Here is a 21,084-nt window from a genome sequence, read left to right as displayed (position 1 = left end):
AACAATATGAAAAGTAGTAGTCTCAATACTGACTCCTGAGGAACACCACTGGTCACTGGCAGTCAACCAGTAACATCCCTCTTTATTCCCACTCACTGCCTCCTGCCAGTCAGCCATTCCTTTATCCATGTCAGTATCTTTCCATAGGATTTTATCTTGATAAGCAACTTCATGTGTGGCACCTTATCAAATGCCTTCTGAAAATCCAAGTAAATGACATCCACTGCCTCTCCTTTGTCCATCCTGCTTGTTACTTCCTCAAAGAACTCCAACAAATTTGTCAGGAAGATTTCCCTTCACAGAAACCATGCTGACTTTAACTTATTTTGTCATTACTCTCCAAGTATCCTGGATCCTCATAAAACCATATAACAATTACAGCACGGAAACAGGCCATTTCGGCCCTTCTAGTCCATGCTGAACGCTTACTCTCACCTAGTCCCACCGACCTGCACTCAGCCCATAACCCTCCATTCCTTTCCTGTCCATATACCTATCCAATCATCCTTAGTAATAAACTCCAACACTTTCCCAACCACTAGGTTAGGCTGAGAGACCTACAATTTCCTTTCTTTTGGCCTCCTCCCTTCTTAAAAGATGGAGTGACATTTGCAATTTTCCCATCCTCCGGGACCATGTTGTAATCAAGTGATTCAAATGATCATCACCAATGCAGCCATTAGCTCTTCAGCAACCTCTCTCAGGACTCTGGGATGTAGTCCATCCGGTCCAGGTGACTTATCCACCTTAAGACCTTTCACTTTGCCTGGCACTTTTTCCTTTGCAATAGCAATGGCACTCACTCCTGCCCCCTGACACTCAAAGTCCTCTGGCACACTGCTAATGTCTTCCACAGTGAAGACTGATGCAAAATACCCATCAAGTTCATCACCAATTCTTTTGTCCCTCATCAGCATAATTTTCCAGTGGTCAAATATCAATTCTCAACACCCTTTATTCTTTATATAACTGAAAAAACTTTTAGTATCCTGCTTTATATTATTGGCCAGTCTTTTCCCTTCTTACAGCTTTTTTAGCTGGCTTTTGTTGGATTTTAAAAGCTTCCCAGTCACCTAACTTCCCGCTCACTTTTGCTCCCTTATATGCCCTTTCCTTGGCTTTTATGCAGTCCTTAACTTCCCTTGTCAACGACAGTTGCCTACACCTCCCATTTGAGAACTTCTTCCTCTGTGGGAAATATCTATCCTTTGCCATGTGAACTACTCCCAGAAACTTCAGCCACCTCTGCTCTGCTGTCACCCCCAGCCAGTGCCCTCGTCCAATCCACCTGAGAAAGCTCCTCTCTCATGTCTCTGTAATTCCCTTTATTCCACTGTGACACTGATACACGTGACCTATGCTTCTATCTCTCAAATCTCCCTTTCAGGATATTTCAGCGGCCCCTGTATAAATGTATTTAAACATTTGGAACTAACAGATGGTTATTGCCAATGCTTCATCTGTGCAGAAAGTATTGAAGACAGTGCATCTAAACAAATTGTCTTTTAAAAATTATCTTTAAAAATATAAGTTCGGTAATCACTTTCTGATTTCTGTGAAGATATTGTTGGTCAAGTAGTACACTGGGAAATAAACTTCTAAGAAGTTTTTAAAAAAGAACTTTTCAAGAGAAATGCACAGAATATATTTGTCAGTGAAAAGAAAATGTCTGCAGCTATCCATGCAGGCACATCATGGACTGCTGTCATTCTCGTCAATCTAAGGATGATAGCTAATGTTCCAGGTTTAGGTGAAACAACTGGAGTGTGCATGCATTGAAAGATAGATTATTTTTCATTGTAATGGGTTATTACTGATAATAAGTCACCACTCATCCAAGAGACAGTATATACAAATAATTGCTCATTCTCTATGGATTAGCTTTCTCTCAAAGCCAATTTTAAACTATTTCATAAATACAAATATTGGTTTATGTGACAATAAAATACCAAATAAAAATCCTTTTCCTTTTTTTTACAAATGTCTTGCACAACATCATTAATATCCCCAGGTATTACCTTCACGTTATTTTTTTGTGTTCCTTAATGAGCCATCATGTCCAATGCTTTTAACAGAGCCATGTGAAAATAAGAATATTCCAAAATAATCTATTTTTCAGGAAAAAATTCATTTAAAGTAATAATACAATTTGGAAGATCAAATGACCTGTAAACTATATTATATAATGTGACATTGTATTGGCTTAGTTAACCAAAAACAAAATCTTATGTATATATTGGTTTTATTCACTTAATCAATTCCCAGCCCTGTATTTTATGCATTGAAATCAATATCATTGATTTATTATTGACTTCTTGCTATATGTTTCTAGGATGGGTTTTATACAAAGTACAGAAAATGTCATGAAGGCATTTCTCGCATGTAAAATATCATGGTTGGAAATATGAACCTGAAGATTTTTTTAAATGAACATTTTTTTCATTAATAAAATGTAAACAAAAGTATTTTGCACTTATCACATACTTCCATGCCAGTAACACCCACAGGTATAAAAAGAAATTTCTTGGGATTAATCATACCTGTAAGGGTGAAGTAATATTACACTGAATGCGGTTTATATAAGTCACCTCCATTTTTCCTTCTGCAGTTTATGTTTTCACAATGCTAATTATATCATCCTTTTTAATTTCATCTCTATTAGATTGCAATGGAGAACTGCAAAGAGATAAATCAGGCTGAAGCATTAATCTCCTGATGGACCAGATTTAGATCAATGGACTGGACAAGCAATTAGTTTTGCCAGGGAAAGCCTTTCCTGAAGGAAACTACAGCAACAGATCAGACTTAGAATATGGGAAACATGTCTACCATACAAGAAAAGGTTCAGCCAGTTAGGCCCCTATTCTCTAGAACTTAAACATTCAAAACTCTTAGAAAACTTAGAGTCAGGGAATCACATTGTTATCGTATTGGCACAAAAAACAGGCCCTTCAGCCCATCTAGTCCACACTGAACCATTAATCTGCCTAGACTCATTGACCTGTGCCTGGACCATATTCCTCCACACCCTTCCCATTAACAAAGCTATCCAAATTTCTCTTAAATGTTGAAAACAAATCCACATTCATCGCTTGCACTGGCAGCTCGTTCCACACTCTCACCACCTCCCTCATGTTTCCCTTAAATATTTAACCTTTCACTCTTAACCCATGCCCTCTAGTTGAAGTCCTACCCAGCCTCAGTGGGAAAAGTCTGTTTGCATTTCATCAATCTGTACCCCTCATAATTCTGTATACCTTTAACAAATCTCCCATCAATCTTCTACATTCTAGGGAACAAAGTCCTAACCTATTCAACCTTACCCTATAATTCAGGTCCTCAAGTTCCAGCATCATCCTTGTAAAACCGCTCTGCACTCTTTCAAACATATTTGCATTATTCTTGCAGGTAGGTGACCAAAACGGGACACGATCCAAATAAGGCCTCACCAACATCTTATACATCTTCAGCCAAACATCCAAACTCCTGTACTTAGTACATTGATTTATGAAGAACAATGCACCAGAAGTTTTCTTTACATCACTATCTACCTGTGATGCCACTTTCAAGGAATTATGCATCTGTATTCCCAGATCCTCTGTTAGACAGCACTCTGCAGAGTCCTACCACTCTCTCTGTAAGACCTACCCTGGTTGGTCCTCCCAACGGGCAAAACCTCACACTTGTTTGTATTAAATTCAAAGGTTTGAAGATTCATTATCAAAGCGTGTAACCATACACAACCCTGAAATTTGACTTCTCCAGATAGCCACGAAACAAAGAAAAAACATGAATGTCATTCAGAACAAAAAAGAATGACATCTGGACCATCAACCCCAAAATCCCCCTCCCCTGCACAAAACTAAACAGGAACATTGGCCTTCCCAAATAAAATCCCCTCCCTCAGATAAAAAAAACAAACAGAACAACAACACCTTCCCCCACCCACACCCTCCCCTCACACAACAAAATGGAAACGGAACGGGCCATAAAAAACACAGAATATAAAAACCCATAAGCCTGAAAAAGTCCATAGTCCAAAAATGCAGTAGTCCAATCCATAAACCTAGAACCTCCAATATCAACGATTATTATCAAAAGAGAGGGACACCACACGAGGCAGAGAGGCCTACCCACCTGCCACAGTGAGCCACATAGGCCACACACAGGCCTTCTCCAGCAGTGATCACAAGGAAGGCAGTCGGCACTGAACTCTCGCTCACCTTCCACATTCGCCTCGGTGTCTCAATCTTCCTTGACACTTTAGTCAGTGACTAATGGACGCTTTAACTGGCAATATGGAGTGAAACATTGGCTCATGCCCTGTTTCAAAGTTTCTTCCTTCGAGGCCATCCGAGTGAGTGGTCACTTCCTGGAATCTTCTTGGAGACAGCAAAGTGCTGGATCACTCAAACAATCTCCAAGCTGGAGTCCCAGAAACACGCTTAAGGTGTGATTCCATCTGACATTTTTCCAGCTGGTCAAGATGCAGCTGTCCATTGCACCCCTCAATCTTGGTGTCATCTGGAAATTTGCTGATCCAGTTCACCACGTCATGACACCGATGAAAAAGAACCACGGACCCAGCACCAACCCCGCTGGCACACCACTAGTCACAGATCTCCAGTCTGAGAGACAACCATCTACAACCACTGTCTAGCTTCTTCCACCACACCAATGTCTAATCCAATTTACTAAATCATCTTGAATGGCAAGTGACTGAATTTTCCCGACCAACTTCCCATATGGGACTTTGTCCAATGCCTTGCTAATGTCCACGTCGACAACATTCACTGCCTTGCCTTCATCAGCTTACCTGGTAATGTCCTTGAAAAACTCTAGGATTGGTTAGACACGACCTACCATGCTCAAAGACATGTTGACTATCTCTAATCATTCCCTGTCTATTCAAATACATATATGTCTGGTCTCATAGAATAGCTTCCAAGAACTTTCCCACTACTGATGTCAGGCTCACCGACCTACTACTTCCTGGCTTATTCTTGGTGCCTTTCTTAAACAATGGGACATTTACCTGGCAGGTATAGGTGGGTGGGAACAATTTGCTCCAACCTGCCTAAACCTTCAATGCATCTCCTTTTTCTTAACCAGGCCCTCAATATCTCTTGAAAGCTAAAGCTCCCTAAACCTGCTATCCATGCCTTTTATTCTGACAGGAACATACACATTTCTGTCACACACTGGGTCTCATTCCCTATAGGAGACCTAGTATCACACTCTCTCTAGCTGGGACTTCTATGCATTGATTAAGGAAATTTTCCTGAACGCATTTGACATACTCTTCCCAATCCAACCCTTGTACAAAATGGGATGCCCCAGTCAATATGTGGAAAGTTTATGATCTATCCATCTTAACAAGATGCATGTGAAAATTGTAGATGGAGCTGAGTTTACGGACAGATCAGCCATGATCTTATTGAATGGCAGGGCAGGTTCAATGGGCCAGATGGCCTACTCCTGCTCCTATTTCTTATGTTCTTGTGATTTTCCCCCCAACTAAGGTGCTGTGAATTAATGATCACAGTCTCAAAGTAGGACAGTTATTAAGAAATCCCATAAAGTGAAGTTTTTCTACTTATAATGTGGTTAGACTATGAAGTTCTCTACCCTAGAGTATTGTGGAGGTTGAGTCATCAACTTCATTTAAAATGAAGATTTCTGGATATGAAGGGAGGGAGAGTAGGCAGGAAGTCGGTATTCTTGGTAGATCAGCTATGGTTTTGATAAATCAGTAATGAAGTACCAAACAAAGTTTATTGTTACAACTTCAGATTTGGTACTGTTAAGTTTTAAAAATTCAAAACATTAAACCGATTTAAAGGCAGATCTAACTTTGTGTTTACTTTAAGCAAGGTGCGTACACATCTCGTGGTGGTGTATTGGCATACGCAATTCACATATTTATATATATATAACCTGTAATTAATTATTTATAGGAACAAGAATGCTTGATGAACCAACACACATACACAAGATTACCCAAATGTTACTGGAACGTTCAATACACAACAGGTACCATCTAGGTACGGAGGCAAATCACAGCTGAACATCAGTTTATGCTTGATACCTTTTGGCCCAGATATGCATTGGGTGCAGTCCAGTAATACACCAGTGGTGAAATCCTGCTCAGCTTCAGTATTCCATCCAACATGTCTTGCCCAGGATAAACAGTGAAAATTCCTTGTATATCACTGATGGACCAATTAGCCATGGAAGTCACCTAAAGGACCAAATTCAAGAAAAAAAAATCCATTAATTGTCTACCTCAACAGGGTAAATTTTAAGACACTTCACGGCTATTACTAACTTTATTTATTTATTTGTGGATGTGGTAAGAGGCACCTCTGGCCACCTCCCATCCCACTCAATTACACCCACGTGACCAATTAACCTACTAACCCATGTGTCTTTGGAACGTGGGAGGGAACTGGATCAGCTGGAGGAAAACCACATGATCACAAGGAGTACATACAAACTTCTTAGAGACAGTGGCAGAAATAAACCCAGGTTTCTGGTGCTGTAATAATGTTACATTCACTAGTATGCAACTTGTGGAACACATGATAAAAACTGGGCCGACTTATATTAAAAAGCCAGCAGTATCCCATAAATTTCTGTGAAAGTTTTTCTAGTTTCTCTTCATAACTTTAGCAAATTGCATTAGAAAATGACAGCTGGCTGGAAACAACTGCTTTGCTGTGGGAATATGTCTATCCGCTTTCCAAGCTAGCAGCAGGTATAAGAGCCCTCCTGGAATTTCCTGACTCCAATATCTTCTTTTATTTAATCTAATGTTAACAACAATTTCTCATAATTGTCTTTAATTTTCCCTGTTAGAATCACATTATTGCAGAGTAGCTCCATAAATAATGAATTAGAATATTTAATCAGCTGATTTTGGATTCACTTTAAAGTTATATTGCAGCTTCTTGTGGAAATTAGCTTTGAATCTAGAAAAGGGAGAAGTAATACCACGGTTCTTTTTTCAGCGGGGGGGACGTTTTGGGGTCTGCAAGTTTTGTTTATTTTCTTTTTCATGCTGGGGTGGGGCGGAATTGATGTTTTCTCTTTCATCAGCTCCATGGTCTTTATTGTATCTGCGTACTTTGTCAATAAATTAAACCTTTGAACTTTTATTCTCAGGTGGAGACACAAGAGACAACAGATACTGGAATCTGGAGCAACACATAAGATTTTGGAAGAACTCAGAAGGTCAAGCAGCATATTGATACAGTCCATGTTGTGGGACAAAATTCCGCATCAGGACTGCTTGACACTACCTACCTCCAATCTTACACTCTGCTTCAGTCAACCAATCACCCTGGAGATTTGGTGATTGGTTGACTGAGTTTTTGCCACTCTGCTTCTCCTCTTTCTGCTGACCTACTTGCCTCTCTACTCTCAGTTGACAACTTCAGTCGTCCCACCAATGCTGTTTGACCCACTGAGTTCACACGGCAGACTGTGCGTTGCTCAGGAGCTCGATCAAGAATTGCTACCAACAATGTCAAGTTTTCATGAGGGTTCAGCTGAAGTCATGTGGTAATAATTGGATAGTCGAAAGTACTGGATGAGCCTAACTAGAAGAGTAGTAAGGCTCGTAAACCTGCTCTAAAACTATGATTAGTAGAATGATGCATCTTTAAGAATGACTGCAGCCAGAAATGGAGGAAATCCTGGTCACAATGCTTGGAAATAGAATTAGAATTTGTTTATTGTTCTTACATGTACTGAGGTACAGTGAAAAGCTTGTCTTGCATTCTGTTCATACAGAGCAAATCATGACACAGCGGACTTAGGTAGTACAATGCAAACTAAAGTGCAACAATTACAGAGAAAGTGCAGTGCAGATAAACCATAAGGTGCAAGATGGTAATGAGCTATATTGTGAGGTCAACAGTCTATCTTATTGTTCAAGGATGCTTTCTATGGTGCATTGATAAAAATTGATAAGAGTTGACAGAAAAATACCATATTTCAATGTTCTTGACGAAGTAAAAGCATTGCTGAAATTTCTTGGCCATGGCATCAAAGTGGTTAGACCAGAATGATGTTCATTCCTAGGAACTTTAAGTTCTCAACCCTCCAACCATCAGTCTGAAAGTACCATAGCACTAGAACAGGACGGGAAACAGCTTCTTCCCTCAGGCTGTGAGACTACTGATCTCCCTGCCACCACCCAGTCTCACCACATATGAAGCACCAGTAGCATTACACTGCTTATTTTTTACTTGTGATGTCAATGCACCTCATTATTTGTTAATTTTTTGTGGTAATATTACTTCATGGGCTGTGCATGAGATATAGGTACTGTACTGAGCAGCCTGGTGCACAGGTACAGTGTTTCTTTTGGAAGCATAGATGTAAGAGGTGAATGGGATGTCCAGGGAGGGGTAGCACCTCTGGTGAAGGGGCTTGTCATGTCCATCCTGGGGCATCTCACTCACCTTTGGACCCCACTGGATACTCAGCTCTCCCCTGTGGATCCAAGTAGCTCTTTGTGTGCATCAGCAGCCACACCCCGGTACACCACCTCGACATGTAGGCTAAACAAGGAGACGGTAGCTGGCGGGCCTCATACCCCAGTGAGAGAGTGCCATGCCGATTCTAGCATGTGAAGACAGCTCGGGTGGACTGGGTGGAAGAGATCCGCAGTAAGATTGAATAGCCAAGAAGACAGTTCTGCAACGCTTTGTGGAGAGCGAACTTCATGATAAGGCACAGAAGTAATCGTGGTCATTCTCTGCAACCTAGGAAGACCCCAGTTTGCGATGACTACTCATACCAGTGGATCTGGACGTCCAAGGTCGAGAGAGTAAAACTGCCCCAGTGCAATGACTTCATAATTTCTCCTAAACAAGTCTGCTGTGGTTATCGGATATGATGGACAACCAATCATACACATATAAGGTTGAAATGACAATAAACTTGAAGATCAGCAAGCTAAAATTATTTTCCTAACAAATAAATACCTACGTTATCATATCCCCATGTAGAACTTTGGCATTCACTGGTTACCCCAGAACAGAAGCACTGGTCACAGCCTTTATAGTTCTCTAATTTCAAATTGAAGAACCCTCTTTTGCATTGGCCACAGTTCTTTCCTTCAGTGTTGGCCTGCAAATTAAATCAAATGCAAATTATATTAATAAGATTAAGATCCACATCACTCCAAAAAAATTAGTGACATTTTCCATTTGAAGTTGCTACTTTTGCAAATTAATTTATAATACAGGTGTCTACCCCTCCCCCTTTACAAAGGTAGAGCGTTCCTGTGAAACCTTTCTTAAGCCGAAATGGCGTAAAGCGAAGAACCATTCATTTATATGGGGAAAAAATTTCATAAAAGCAAAAATCCTCTTTGTAATGCGAAAACAGGTTACTAATGTAGGTATTTTGTAAATACAAAGTGGTGTAAAGCAAACATTCGAAAAGCGGGGGACACTGGTACAACAAAATTACTAATTTGTGAATATTTGATGCACATGGACCAAACAGTGACTTGAAGGTGTAGTTAAAAAAAACTAAACGATGCTTATCTTCCTTCTTTCCATCCAACTATATATCACACACATACTAGCAGAAATATAAACCTACTTTAAATGCAGACTGCTTTTTTGGTCAATTACCGGTACTGTATATTTATGTTCTCTTCAGACATAACTGTCTAAATCCATTGGCTGGGCTCCTAATGTTTTACAACCTGTGGACTTGAGAAGTACCACAGAAACTCTTCCTGCTCAACGTTTTCAACATGTTCTACTTTTATTTTAAATAATTAAGTGGTGTGACTAATATTTAGTTTCTGTGTGGAGAGCGGAAGTTTGAGAATCCAAATCATCCCAGAAAGTAGAATATTAAGATGCATATATCCCAAACTTTCCGAGAGGTCATCACCACAATCATTGTGAACACAATCTGATGTTACATTCTTCATGGAATCCCTTGGCAAAGTGGCAACTTCCTTCATTTTTCCCAGCTGCATTACTGGAATATCTGGGTGCTAAACCTCCAAGGTGAGGCTTCAGCAACTCAGTTCCATTCAGTGTAACATGATGCTCTCAGTGCAATAAGGTTTACTTCATTTACATCTTTTGAAGTAAGCTAATCAGTTCAAATATATTCAGTTCTTTTGAGTATTCTGCCATTTTGAAGTTATTTTATGACTATTTTTAACAACTTTAATTAAATGTAACAAATAATTTACCAAAGATAGGAATATTTTACAATGTTGCTCAGTGGGAGTTGATTGTACCAGTCTAAAAATCTTCAATGTTTACATATAACCTTGAGTCAAGGATGTGTATTTATTGATTGATTGATTGATTGGGATACAGCACGGAATAAGCCTTTCCGGCCCTGCAAGCTGCACCACCAGACAATCCCCCAATTTAACCTTAGCCTAATTTACAGTGACCACTTAACCTACCAACTGCTACATCTTTGGACTGTGAGGGGAAAACCATGCAGTCACGGGGGGATCGTACAAACTCCCTGCAGGCAACGATGGGAATTGAACCCGGGTCGCTGGTACTGTAAAGTGTGGTGCCAGCCACTATGCTACTGTGCCGCCCCAACGTTATAATATTTAAGTTTTTTAGACTTGACCAGCTGTCAAAAGCTTTTCATTTGAGGAGAGTGGTTTTGAGGGAGCTTGCACTTTCTGCAAAACTCAAGAGCTCTATTGCACAACGATGCTCAGGGGCTTACGAGAGCAGAACACTTTGTGTAAGTGTGACTGGAGAAGTATTGAGAGTTTTCGCCAGTTACTAAAATGGGTAGGGCTGAACCTCCCTTCTGGAGGGACATGGCCCACGGGCTATATATTATAATACCATTAAGTCTTTACAACTTACTTAATTACTAACAGAACTAAATTGAATTTATAAGACACCTTTAACACAAGCAAACAGTCCAAGGTACTTCACAGGAATGCAACAAAATTGACACCATGAGAAATTTTTAGACAAGAAATTATTAAATGCTGAGTAAGAAGCACTGGTTTTAAGAAATGTTGAAGGAGGGAAGAGAGGTCATGAAGTGGTGGGAGCAAGGGTAGGAATTTTCATGCTGAGACAGAGGGACAGCGGCAGAACAGTTACATTAAGAGGAAAATTAACAGGCCAGAACTTGCTGGCTTTGCCACCAGACATTGGAAAGCCTAAACCATTGTGCAGACTGGGGTCTCATAAGGGCGCATTGCTTATTGTGGCATCGCCTCCTCCCTCAGCTATCTCCTCTACAGCAACCAGATCATCGAAAAAGCTGGGATTAACAACAGTCTACACAAGGAATCAAATCTGGGATACTCTGGTCAATGCTCCAGAACAAGTATAAACATAATATCCACTAAACCAATTGAGCAATTTGCCAAACAATCAACTTCTTTAATGGTATCTTTAAGTTACCCAAGGTAAAAGAAAATGCACACTTACTTTTATATTACATTGCAGTTGCCTACATGTGAAATAATTAATGACATGTCATATTCCTTTATTATATTTAACATAAAAGTCCTTGATTTTGACAATATATCTATGTAGTTTCTTTCTCTGTTCTTTATATGTTCAAATACTCTTTGTATGATCTTTATTTGTTCTTCCTTTCTCAATTCATAAATTCCATGGGATCCTTATTAATCAACGTATAAAGTTTAATAATATGGTACTACCTTACAAATACATTCTCCGGAACAAGGATCAGAATTCAAGCTTCCTTCGACACTACAGTCACACTGAATGCATTCAGGAAATCCAGTAAAACCAAATGCGCATCGGTCACACGTCTCTCCTCCATAACCAGCCTTACAGTAGCACGCACCTGCAGTTAGATCTAGAATGATGATGAGAATTTGTTACATTAAAAAGACTGCATTGTAAGTAAAGAAAGATATGATGCCTGTCTAGTATGCACATTACCTCCTTCAATACGTCTGCCATCCTTGACACATTTATTATTCAAAGACCCGATTAAATTGCAAGAGCAAGGGACACATGGGCTTGGTTCATAAGGAGAAACCTGGGGAACGAAAAGTAACATTTGATTCACAAAAATTGAAGGTGTATAAATCCGCCTTTGTGTTATGATGTTTTCTAGCCTAAAAAATTAACTCTTGCTATGCTGTGAATATGTGCTATATTCCATCAATTGACAAATGCAGATTTATTTAGTTTCGATAAGCAAAAAAAACTGAATGTTCAACATCTGAAGTAAAAGCAAAATATGCAGGATATATTTCACAGATCAAGCAGCAGTTGTGGAGGGAGAAATAGAGATAAGATTTCACATCAGAACTTGGGAAATGTTAGAACTCAAACATGTGTTTAGCTGCAGAGGAGGAGGAGAAATGCACAGAACAAAGTACAGAGACCAAATGACACAACTCGTACATCTACTGGCTCTGAAAGGATGGACAATGTCTGTTAATCACAGTTAATCTGGCTGAGGGAGACATCCAAAGAAGTGTTACTGTAAATAGAGAAGAGCAAAAATGAAACTGTGATTGTAAAATGTAAAACATAGCAGTTGCTGAATACCTGAAATACTCATCAGATCAGGCAGCAACTGTGGAAAATGAGAAAAATGAGCCAATGTTACAGGTGTAGATCTGTCATCAGAACTGTCCAGTTTAGATACAAACTGCGAAGGCGGGTTATCTGAAATCATTGAATTGAAGTTAACAGTTCTGCTGAAAGGTCAACAACCAACAGAGTGAGCTTTATCTCTGGAGATACCTAATCTGTTACGTACTAACAGTCTATCTCTTTTTACTGCAGATATGCAGCAAATGCTGTACTATTATTATAGGATTGTTCTTGTCATTGTTCATCTCTATATTAGCTCTTCCAGACAATTCAGCTGTAATTGACAAGACACCAATAATCTTTCTCTGCGAACACAACATCCACTCTCTTGTTTTCCATACCCATCACACATGATAATAAAAGGTCTTACAAAAAGTAGTGGATATGGACCAATCCAATTCAGGTGAAGCCCTCCCAACCATTGAACACATCTACCTGAAACACTGCCGTCGGAAAGCAGCACCATCACCAGGGACCCCCACAACCCAAGATATGCTTTCTTCTCAATGCTACTATCAAGAAGAAGGAACAAGAGCCTCAGGATTCAACACCACCAGGTTCAGGAACAGACACTACCCCTCAACCATCAGACTCCTGAACCAAAGGGGATAACTGCACTCAACTTCACTTGCCCCATTATTGAAATGTTCCCACAGCCAATGGACTCACTTTTAAGGACCCTTCATCTCATGTTCTTGATTTTTATAGCTAATTGATTTATATTATTATTTCTTCACTTTGCATTTGCACTGGTTGTTGTCTTCTGCACTCCGGTTGAATGCCCTAGCAGAGCAGTCTTTCATTGATTCTGTTACAATTATTATTCTATAGATTCGTTGAGTATGCCCACAAAAAAGTAAATCTCAGGGTTGTATATGTGACATAACTGTACTTCAATAATAAAATTTATCTTGCATTTTGAAGTATTCCCCTTTGTTCTTTCCTCCACCAACCACAACTGTTCATCAATGTGACCCCCCCTTGATGCCCAGCTCCCAAGTTAAAACTTGTCTAACTTTTCCAAGTTCTAATACAACGTCAGTGACATGAAACTTTGACTATTTCTCTCTTCACAGATGCTGCTTGACCTGCAGGGTATTTCTGATTCTTTTTCTATATACAGTACTGTGCATGCACGTATGGGTGTACTTATTTATTTATTCATTCATTGATTTATTTATTAATTGATTGATTGATTGCAGACTAACCTCACCGAGACACCAAGCAATAGAATCTGAGGGGAACAGGTGGGAAATTAGAGAGGCTAGGATGGGATTAGAATGAAATTAGTGCAAATGAGAGCTTGATGGTTGATACAGATACTATCGGTCCATAGGCCTTTTTTGCTGTGCTTATGACTATGATTTTATGACAATTCCAAACACCCACCACCCTCAAATCCTCTCTGGTCCTTGTATCAATTACCTTTGATCTATGTCCTCTACCAAACAGGTGAGAAGCGGCAGCAAAGGAGGCACTTCCTCTCCCACATTCCTTATTTGCCAGCTGTCTTCCTATCATGTTTCAATGTTACCTAAGTCAACCCCACACTTTTCTGGAACTATAAAATTCATGAATATAGTTATCAGTATTATTCTATTACCTGAAACTGTTAGTTCCAATACTAATGAAGAAATTCTTCTCCAAGATAGCTCATCAGATAAGACTAATTCCAAACTGTTTATACATAATAAATTCCTTTTGACTAGCTCTGTATCTGTCATTTATTAAATGATACAAACAAATATCTGTGTTCTAGTATTGCATTGTAGCTTAAAATATCACACTCATGAACATATTCTAAAACTAGTTTGGATTAAATTCCTTGTTACACATCCTCATGCATCCATACAGGAATGATTGGTTTGATGCGAAAACACATTTTAAAAAGATAATCCTACGCCATACCCATGCAGGTCGGAAGAATTCATCAATGCAGGTTTCACAATTTATTCCAGCTGTGTTGTTCACACAACCAATGCACACGCCACCTCCAATATATTCTCCTCGTGTGTTTAAACTCAGTCTCCTGTCTGCGACGTTCTGGTCATAGTAGCAATCATGAGCCTTTCCATGGCAATTACATTCTGCAATAGTAAAAATTCTAATGATCAGGCAAATGAAGGATAAAATTCTGCTAAAAAAGTATTAGTCAACCAAATAGGAAGTCATTAATTTAAAAAAAGAGTGCTTTCCTAGTTTTTGGAAGTTATTTTGTCTCAGATCATTAATTCATTTTACTTAATGAACCATTTAAGCACAGAAATTAGCAAAAGATATTCATATATTGGGCTTTGCTGGTTATTTGTCCAGCCTCTGGGTGGCAAAAGGCAACTTGTCTTCTGGTGTTCCTCCAACTTGACTAAAACATTCCACTGCTCCCTAAAGCACTCCACCAAGGTTGAAGCTCACCTCTGAATAATAGTAAACAATGATTTGCAGGTTCCTTCATTGGAATAAAATTCTCAGTAAAATACTATAATCTGCAAATATTACAGGTTATTAGTAGATGAAGGAGGTTTTGTGACCTGGCTTCATAGAACATTACAACACAGACACAGGCCCTTTGGCCCCTCTTGGCTGTGCCAAACTATTTATCTGCCTAGTCCCACTGACCTGCACCTGGACCATATCCCTCCATACCCCTCTCATCCATGTATCTGTCCAAGTTTTTCTTAAATGTCAAAAGTGAGCCCGCATTTACCACTTCATCTGGCAGCTCATTCCACACTCCCACCACTCTCTGTGTGAAGAAACCACCTCCTAATGTTCCCTTTAAACTTTTCCCCCTTCACCCTTAACCCATGACCTCTGGTTTTTTTTCTCCCCTAGCCTCAGTGGAAAAAACCTGCTTGCATTCACTCTATCTATACCCATCATAATTTTATATACCTCTATCAAATCTCCCCTCATTCTTCTATACTCCAGGGAATAAAGTCCTAACCTATTCAACCTTTCTCTGTAACTCAGTTTCTCAAGTCCCGGCAACATCCTTGTAAACCTTCTCTACAATCTGTCAACCTTATTAATATCTTTCCTGTAATTCGGTGACCAAAACTGCACACAATACTCCAAATTTGGCCTCACCAATGTCTTATACAACCTCAGCATAACATTCCAACTCTTATACTCAATACTTTGATTTATAAAGGCCAATGTACCAAAAGCTCTCTTTACGAACATATCTACCTGTGATGCCACTTTGAGGGAATTATGTATCTGTATTCACAGATCCCTCTGTTCTACTGCACTCCTCAGTGTCCCACCATTTACCTTGTATGTTCTACCTTGGTTTGTCCTTCCGAAGTGCAATACCTCACACTTGTCCACATTAAACTCCATCTGCCATTTTTCAGCCCATTTTCCCAGCTGATCCAAATCCCTCTGCAGGCTTTGAAAACCTTCTTCGCTGTCCACTACACCTCCAATCTTTGTATCATCAGCAAATTTGCTGATCCAATCATCCAGATCATTGATATAGATGACAAATAACAATGAACCCAGCACTGATCGCTGTGGCACAACACTAGTCACAGGCCTCCACTCAGAGAAGCAATCCTCCACTACCACTCTCTGGCTTCTCCCAATGTCTAATCCAATTTACTACCTCACCACATATACCTAGTGACTGAATCTTCCTAACTAACCTCCCATGCGGGACTTAGTCAAAGGCCTTATTGAAGTCCAGGTAGACAACATCCACTGCCTTCCCTTCATCCACTTTCCTGGTAACCTCCTCGAAAAACTCTAATAGATTTGTTAAACATGACCTACCATGCACAAAGCCATGTTGACTCTCCCTAATAAGTCCCTGTCTATCCAAATACTTGGAGATCCTATCTCTTAATACTCCTTCCAATAATTTACCAGCCTATAATTTCCTGGATTATTTTTAGAGCCTTTTTTAAACAACGGAACAACATGAGCTATCCTCCAATCCTCTAGCACCTCACCTGTAGATACTGTCATTTTAAATATATCTGCCAGGGCCCCTGCAATTTGAACACTAGTCACCTTCAAGTTCTGAGGGAATACTCTGTCAGGTCCTGGAGATTTATCTACTCTGATTTGTCTCAAGACAACAAGTACCTCCTCCTCTTCAATCTGCATAGGTTCCACGACCTCACTACTTGTTTGCCTTACTTCCATAGAATCCATGCCAGTTTCCTTAGTAAATACAGATGCAAAAAACCCATTTAAGATCTCCCCCATTTCTTTTGGTTCCATACATAGCCAACCACTCTGATCTTCAAGAGGACCAATTTTATCCCTTACTATCCTTTTGTTCTTGATATACCTGTAGAAGCTCTTAGGACTATCCTTCACCTTGATTGCCAAAGCAACCTCATGTCATCTTTTAGCCCTCCTGATTTCTTTCTTTTTTTTTTGTATTTTTTTGCACTTTTTATACTCCTCAAGCACATTATTTGAGCGTAGATTGGAACAGGTTGTTCTCTGGCAAGGATGTGATTGGTAAGTGGGAGGCCTTCCAAGGAGAAATTTTGAGAGTGCAGAGTTTGTATGTTCCTGTCAGGATTAAAGGCAAAGTGAATAAGAATAGGGAACCTTGGTTTTAAGGGATATTGGAACTCTGATAAAGAAGAAGAGAGAGACATCCCTGAACCTGGCACCCGGGAGGCAACAAACCATGGTTTCAATCCAACCAAGGCAAGCATGAAGCCAAAATAAGACCTAATTGCTTCTCAAATCACCTATTTGGCTTATCCCTTCACTACTCATTTTATTTTATGCATTGATCTCCAATTATTGTAGAATAGTTTCTTGATATTGGTTCAAAATTTATCTTTTGTAAGCTTGGCGTGTATAGGAGCCATGCATTCAAGCTGCCGTTACAGCATGAAGTACAAATAATGCATCTGCGGGCAATGCAAAGGAGCTGAGTGTGGGCAATGGGCCAACTGAGCATGAACTACTAGCCTGTTATAGTGGACTTCTTGCAGCCAGCATGTCATCTTCGTGTCAAATGCACAAACAATAGTTTCTGTTTCAAGGCAACTAGCTTCACACTTGTCAACAGAAGAACATCTTGGATGAATAGGTAGCTGCCAGGCAGTTAGTGACAGACCTTACACGATACTATTAGTCATTAAATCCTGGCAAATCCTGAAGGTAATTACCTTCTGCAAAAAGCCTGCAGGTTAACCAAGTAAAGATGTAGGCCTTTCAGTCACTCATGCTTGCCTGCCATTTCATTCCACCGTGAGTAATCACATCTTCCTGTTTTGGACCCATTTAGGTACTTATTTTGGACATTAGCAAATGTCAATTACTGTGAAAAGCACATTTTAAAACACTTTGAATAATTGAATCATTTCCAATCTATATTTTTACTAATTAAATTCTGGGTGATTACTTAGCTTTGGTTATTTTCATTAATCCTTTTGAACTTTGTATTGAGAATTTTATCTCCACGTTCCTTTATTTTCAATTAGTAAAACCCAACCTCTCAAATTCAAATTTGTTGTTTATTGTTAATTTGAATTTGTCATTAAAGAATAATTATAATTGCATGGATATCAAAATGTGAGTCCCTGAATGAAACAAAAAAAATGGCAGTGTATTAGCATGAGCATCAAAAATGAATAAGCAAAACTCACGTACCAGATGCAAAGGTGTGTATATATATATATATATATATATACACACACACACATACACATGGCACCATTTTGTTGGCTTACATTTATGCTAATTAAAAATTTCACGTATACAAAATGTTTCTTCTAGAATTGCAGCAAAGTGTTGTTTGCAGATCAGAAGAAAGAAAGAACATGAAGGCTGAGAAATTTACTCAAAAATTTACCTCGTCCTTAAAATAAATCAAGAGACATGAAGTTGCTCTTTTTCAGTGGATTTGAATCAAATATGCTATGAACAGTTAGATGTGGTAAATTACATTCACAAATGATGCTATAATTTTAAGTTTCAGCTGCTTTCATTCATTAAATATTTTTCCATTATAAGCATAGATTTCTCCTCTGTCAGCACTTATTTACTCTTGAATATTGGAAAATACATTTAAAAATGAATGCTCCCTTTCTGCCTCAGTCTCACTGTAGTTGTTCCATTTTTGTTTCTATTTCTGATTCCCATTTGACAATGAATTCATCTGCTATGATACAAATATGCATCTTCATTATTCCACTGTTTTTCCATTCTTCTATCTGGCTGGCTAAAAATTCTCCTTGCCCTAATCATGGAGTTCCCTGATATTCCTTTCCCCTCAATGCCTTGTCAGCAGTTTACAAAACAAAAAAAAACTCTTATTATGCAAAGTGAAACCTGACTAACTGCTTATTAAGTCCTGGCTGACATTGTCCTCTTTTCTGTGTTGAGATCCTTGTCTTCATGCAACAAGAGAAACTAGTAGGTTAATTAGTCATTGTAAGTTGTCCCGTGATTAGGCTAGCGTTGTTGGCCGGTACATCTTCTAGAGCGGAAGGGCCTATTCCACCCTATTTGAAATAAACTTTCGTCCCTTTATAAATGTATACTTTGCAATGGCACTTACAAATTAAACAAACTGCCCTTTTTAAAGTAATAACAATAATAATAATATTAATAAAAAAATTATTAGTATGAACCTTATCATCCATTTATACTTTTTGTAGTATATGCAATAAATATGGCAGGGTTATTCAAAAGATACGTTATCAATATTGTCAGTAGACTTGTTGAAGATGAACAATGTTAAATAAACTTGTTATTCATAAGACTTCAACTCAACCTCAGATAATATGTCATATTTAAATAAATGCCACAAATATTTCTTCTATTTGCAGAATAATCTTTGTTCGTTTACTTACGCTCACATAGCCTGCTACTGGAAATTGTTCCAGCTTCCCATTGTTTCTGATGGAATCCAGGGCAGCAATGATCACAACTTTCTCCACAGGTGTTGTGTTCACATTCACAGCTAAATTTCTGCCAGATGAACAGCACACATTCAAATAAAACAGACTAAATTGATCAGTTAACCGAAATAAGAACCTCATTTATTTTACTGCCTTAGCCGCATGCTGACAAGTTTGAATAAAATCTAATTATGTTTGCTTCCTGTTCAATGCTTTTATTATGTCTAGAGTGAATATATAATAACTTGTTTGAAGAAATTCATCCTGTATACTTTTAAAGTTAGAAAGAGTAGGTAAAAATTTGTTTCCCATACATTGCCTGTGTTTCTACCAACAATGTGGTTATTGATCCTTTTGACACTGTAAACAGTACCTGCCTAGTCACTGAATTAAACTAGGTTTCCTTATTTTCGTTGTTTTAATGAAACCCCTATAAAATAATGAAACTTCAATAAAAATCTCCTTCAATTGCTCTGCTCTAATGTGAAGCCGAAGTTCTTCAGTTTTTCATTGCAATTAAAGTCTTTGATTCCTGCACCACCTCAGGAAATGTGCTCTCCGAGGCCTTGAAATCTACGCTAATGCATTGGACTCAATTAACCAGGCGGAACTGAACCAACAAAATTAGAATCATGATATCGAATAAAATTTCTGAAATAGAAAGCGTCTCTTCAGCTCAATATCTGTGTGATTCAAAAAAAAAGAGCTATGAACTTAATCCTTTCTTTCAGCGTGAGGTCTGTGGGCCTGCAGATCATGGTGCTTCAAATACGTGCCAAGTACTGTTTGAAATGTGAGGGCTTCTGTCTCAGCTATCATTTCAGGCTGTGAGTTCCAGAATCTGCCAATCTCTGGCGATAAAGTTTCTCCATGCTCCCTTCTTATCCGTGACTATTGTGACATTGAGGCCCCTGCTTGCCTGTCACTTTATTCTGCATTGTTATTGTTTCACCTTGTTCTACCTCAATGTACCATGTGAACTGTATGAATAGTATGCAAGAAAAGCTTTTCACTGCATCTCAAAACATGCGACAATAATAAACCAATTCCAATTCACCGTCATATTCTCACTCTGATCTCTCAGTGACTTCCTGCACTGTTATACAATGAGTTCCAATGTAAGCTCAAGAAACAGCACCTCTTCTGTCCAAGTGCAAAGCAGCCTGCAGGGTTCAATATCAAATTCTCCAACTTTGTTCTCTCTCTTTTATTTGTATGAGACCTGACCACTGTTGTCTGTCATCTGCTTCTTTTCTTTTTATTAACAGAAATACTATACAATGTTACACAGACTGTATAAACTTTAGCAACGTCTGATGAAGGGTCTCAGACCAAAACGTCAACTGTTTACTCTTTTCCGTAGACGCTGCCTGGCCTGCTGAGTTCCTCCAGCATCTTGTGTGTGTTGCGACGGACAAAAAAGTTTCATCTCAATTTTCTCTTAACCGATCCTTTACTTCAGAGCAATTCACTTTTGTTCCATCCCTGGCCCTCCCTCACTTCTCTGCTATCTAGACTAAATTTTCTCTCCTTGATTCTGATGAAATGTTTCCGATCCAGACTGGCCTGCTTTGCATAAATGCAGTCTAAATTGCTGAGGCTTT

The 21,084-nt window shown here is 39.0% G+C and overlaps 1 protein-coding gene across 2 annotated transcripts in view; it reads right to left on the bottom strand.

The window, feature by feature from the left end:
* lama2 (laminin, alpha 2) overlaps positions 1-21,084 on the bottom strand; it is a 364,685-nt gene that overhangs the window by 216,864 nt on the left and 126,737 nt on the right. For both annotated transcript variants that reach the window (XM_059981534.1, XM_059981533.1), the window contains exons 7-12: positions 19,433-19,550; positions 14,514-14,692; positions 11,940-12,039; positions 11,693-11,853; positions 8,998-9,138; positions 6,089-6,241 (exon numbers count right to left, since the gene is read on the bottom strand). In XM_059981534.1, the coding sequence (XP_059837517.1) occupies positions 6,089-6,241; positions 8,998-9,138; positions 11,693-11,853; positions 11,940-12,039; positions 14,514-14,692; positions 19,433-19,550 (852 nt within the window). The remainder of the gene's footprint in view (positions 1-6,088; positions 6,242-8,997; positions 9,139-11,692; positions 11,854-11,939; positions 12,040-14,513; positions 14,693-19,432; positions 19,551-21,084) is intronic.

Source organism: Hypanus sabinus, chromosome 10, assembly GCF_030144855.1.
Source record: "Hypanus sabinus isolate sHypSab1 chromosome 10, sHypSab1.hap1, whole genome shotgun sequence".
Lineage (NCBI taxonomy): Eukaryota > Metazoa > Chordata > Chondrichthyes > Myliobatiformes > Dasyatidae > Hypanus > Hypanus sabinus.
This window is presented reverse-complemented; position numbering and strand designations above follow the sequence as displayed.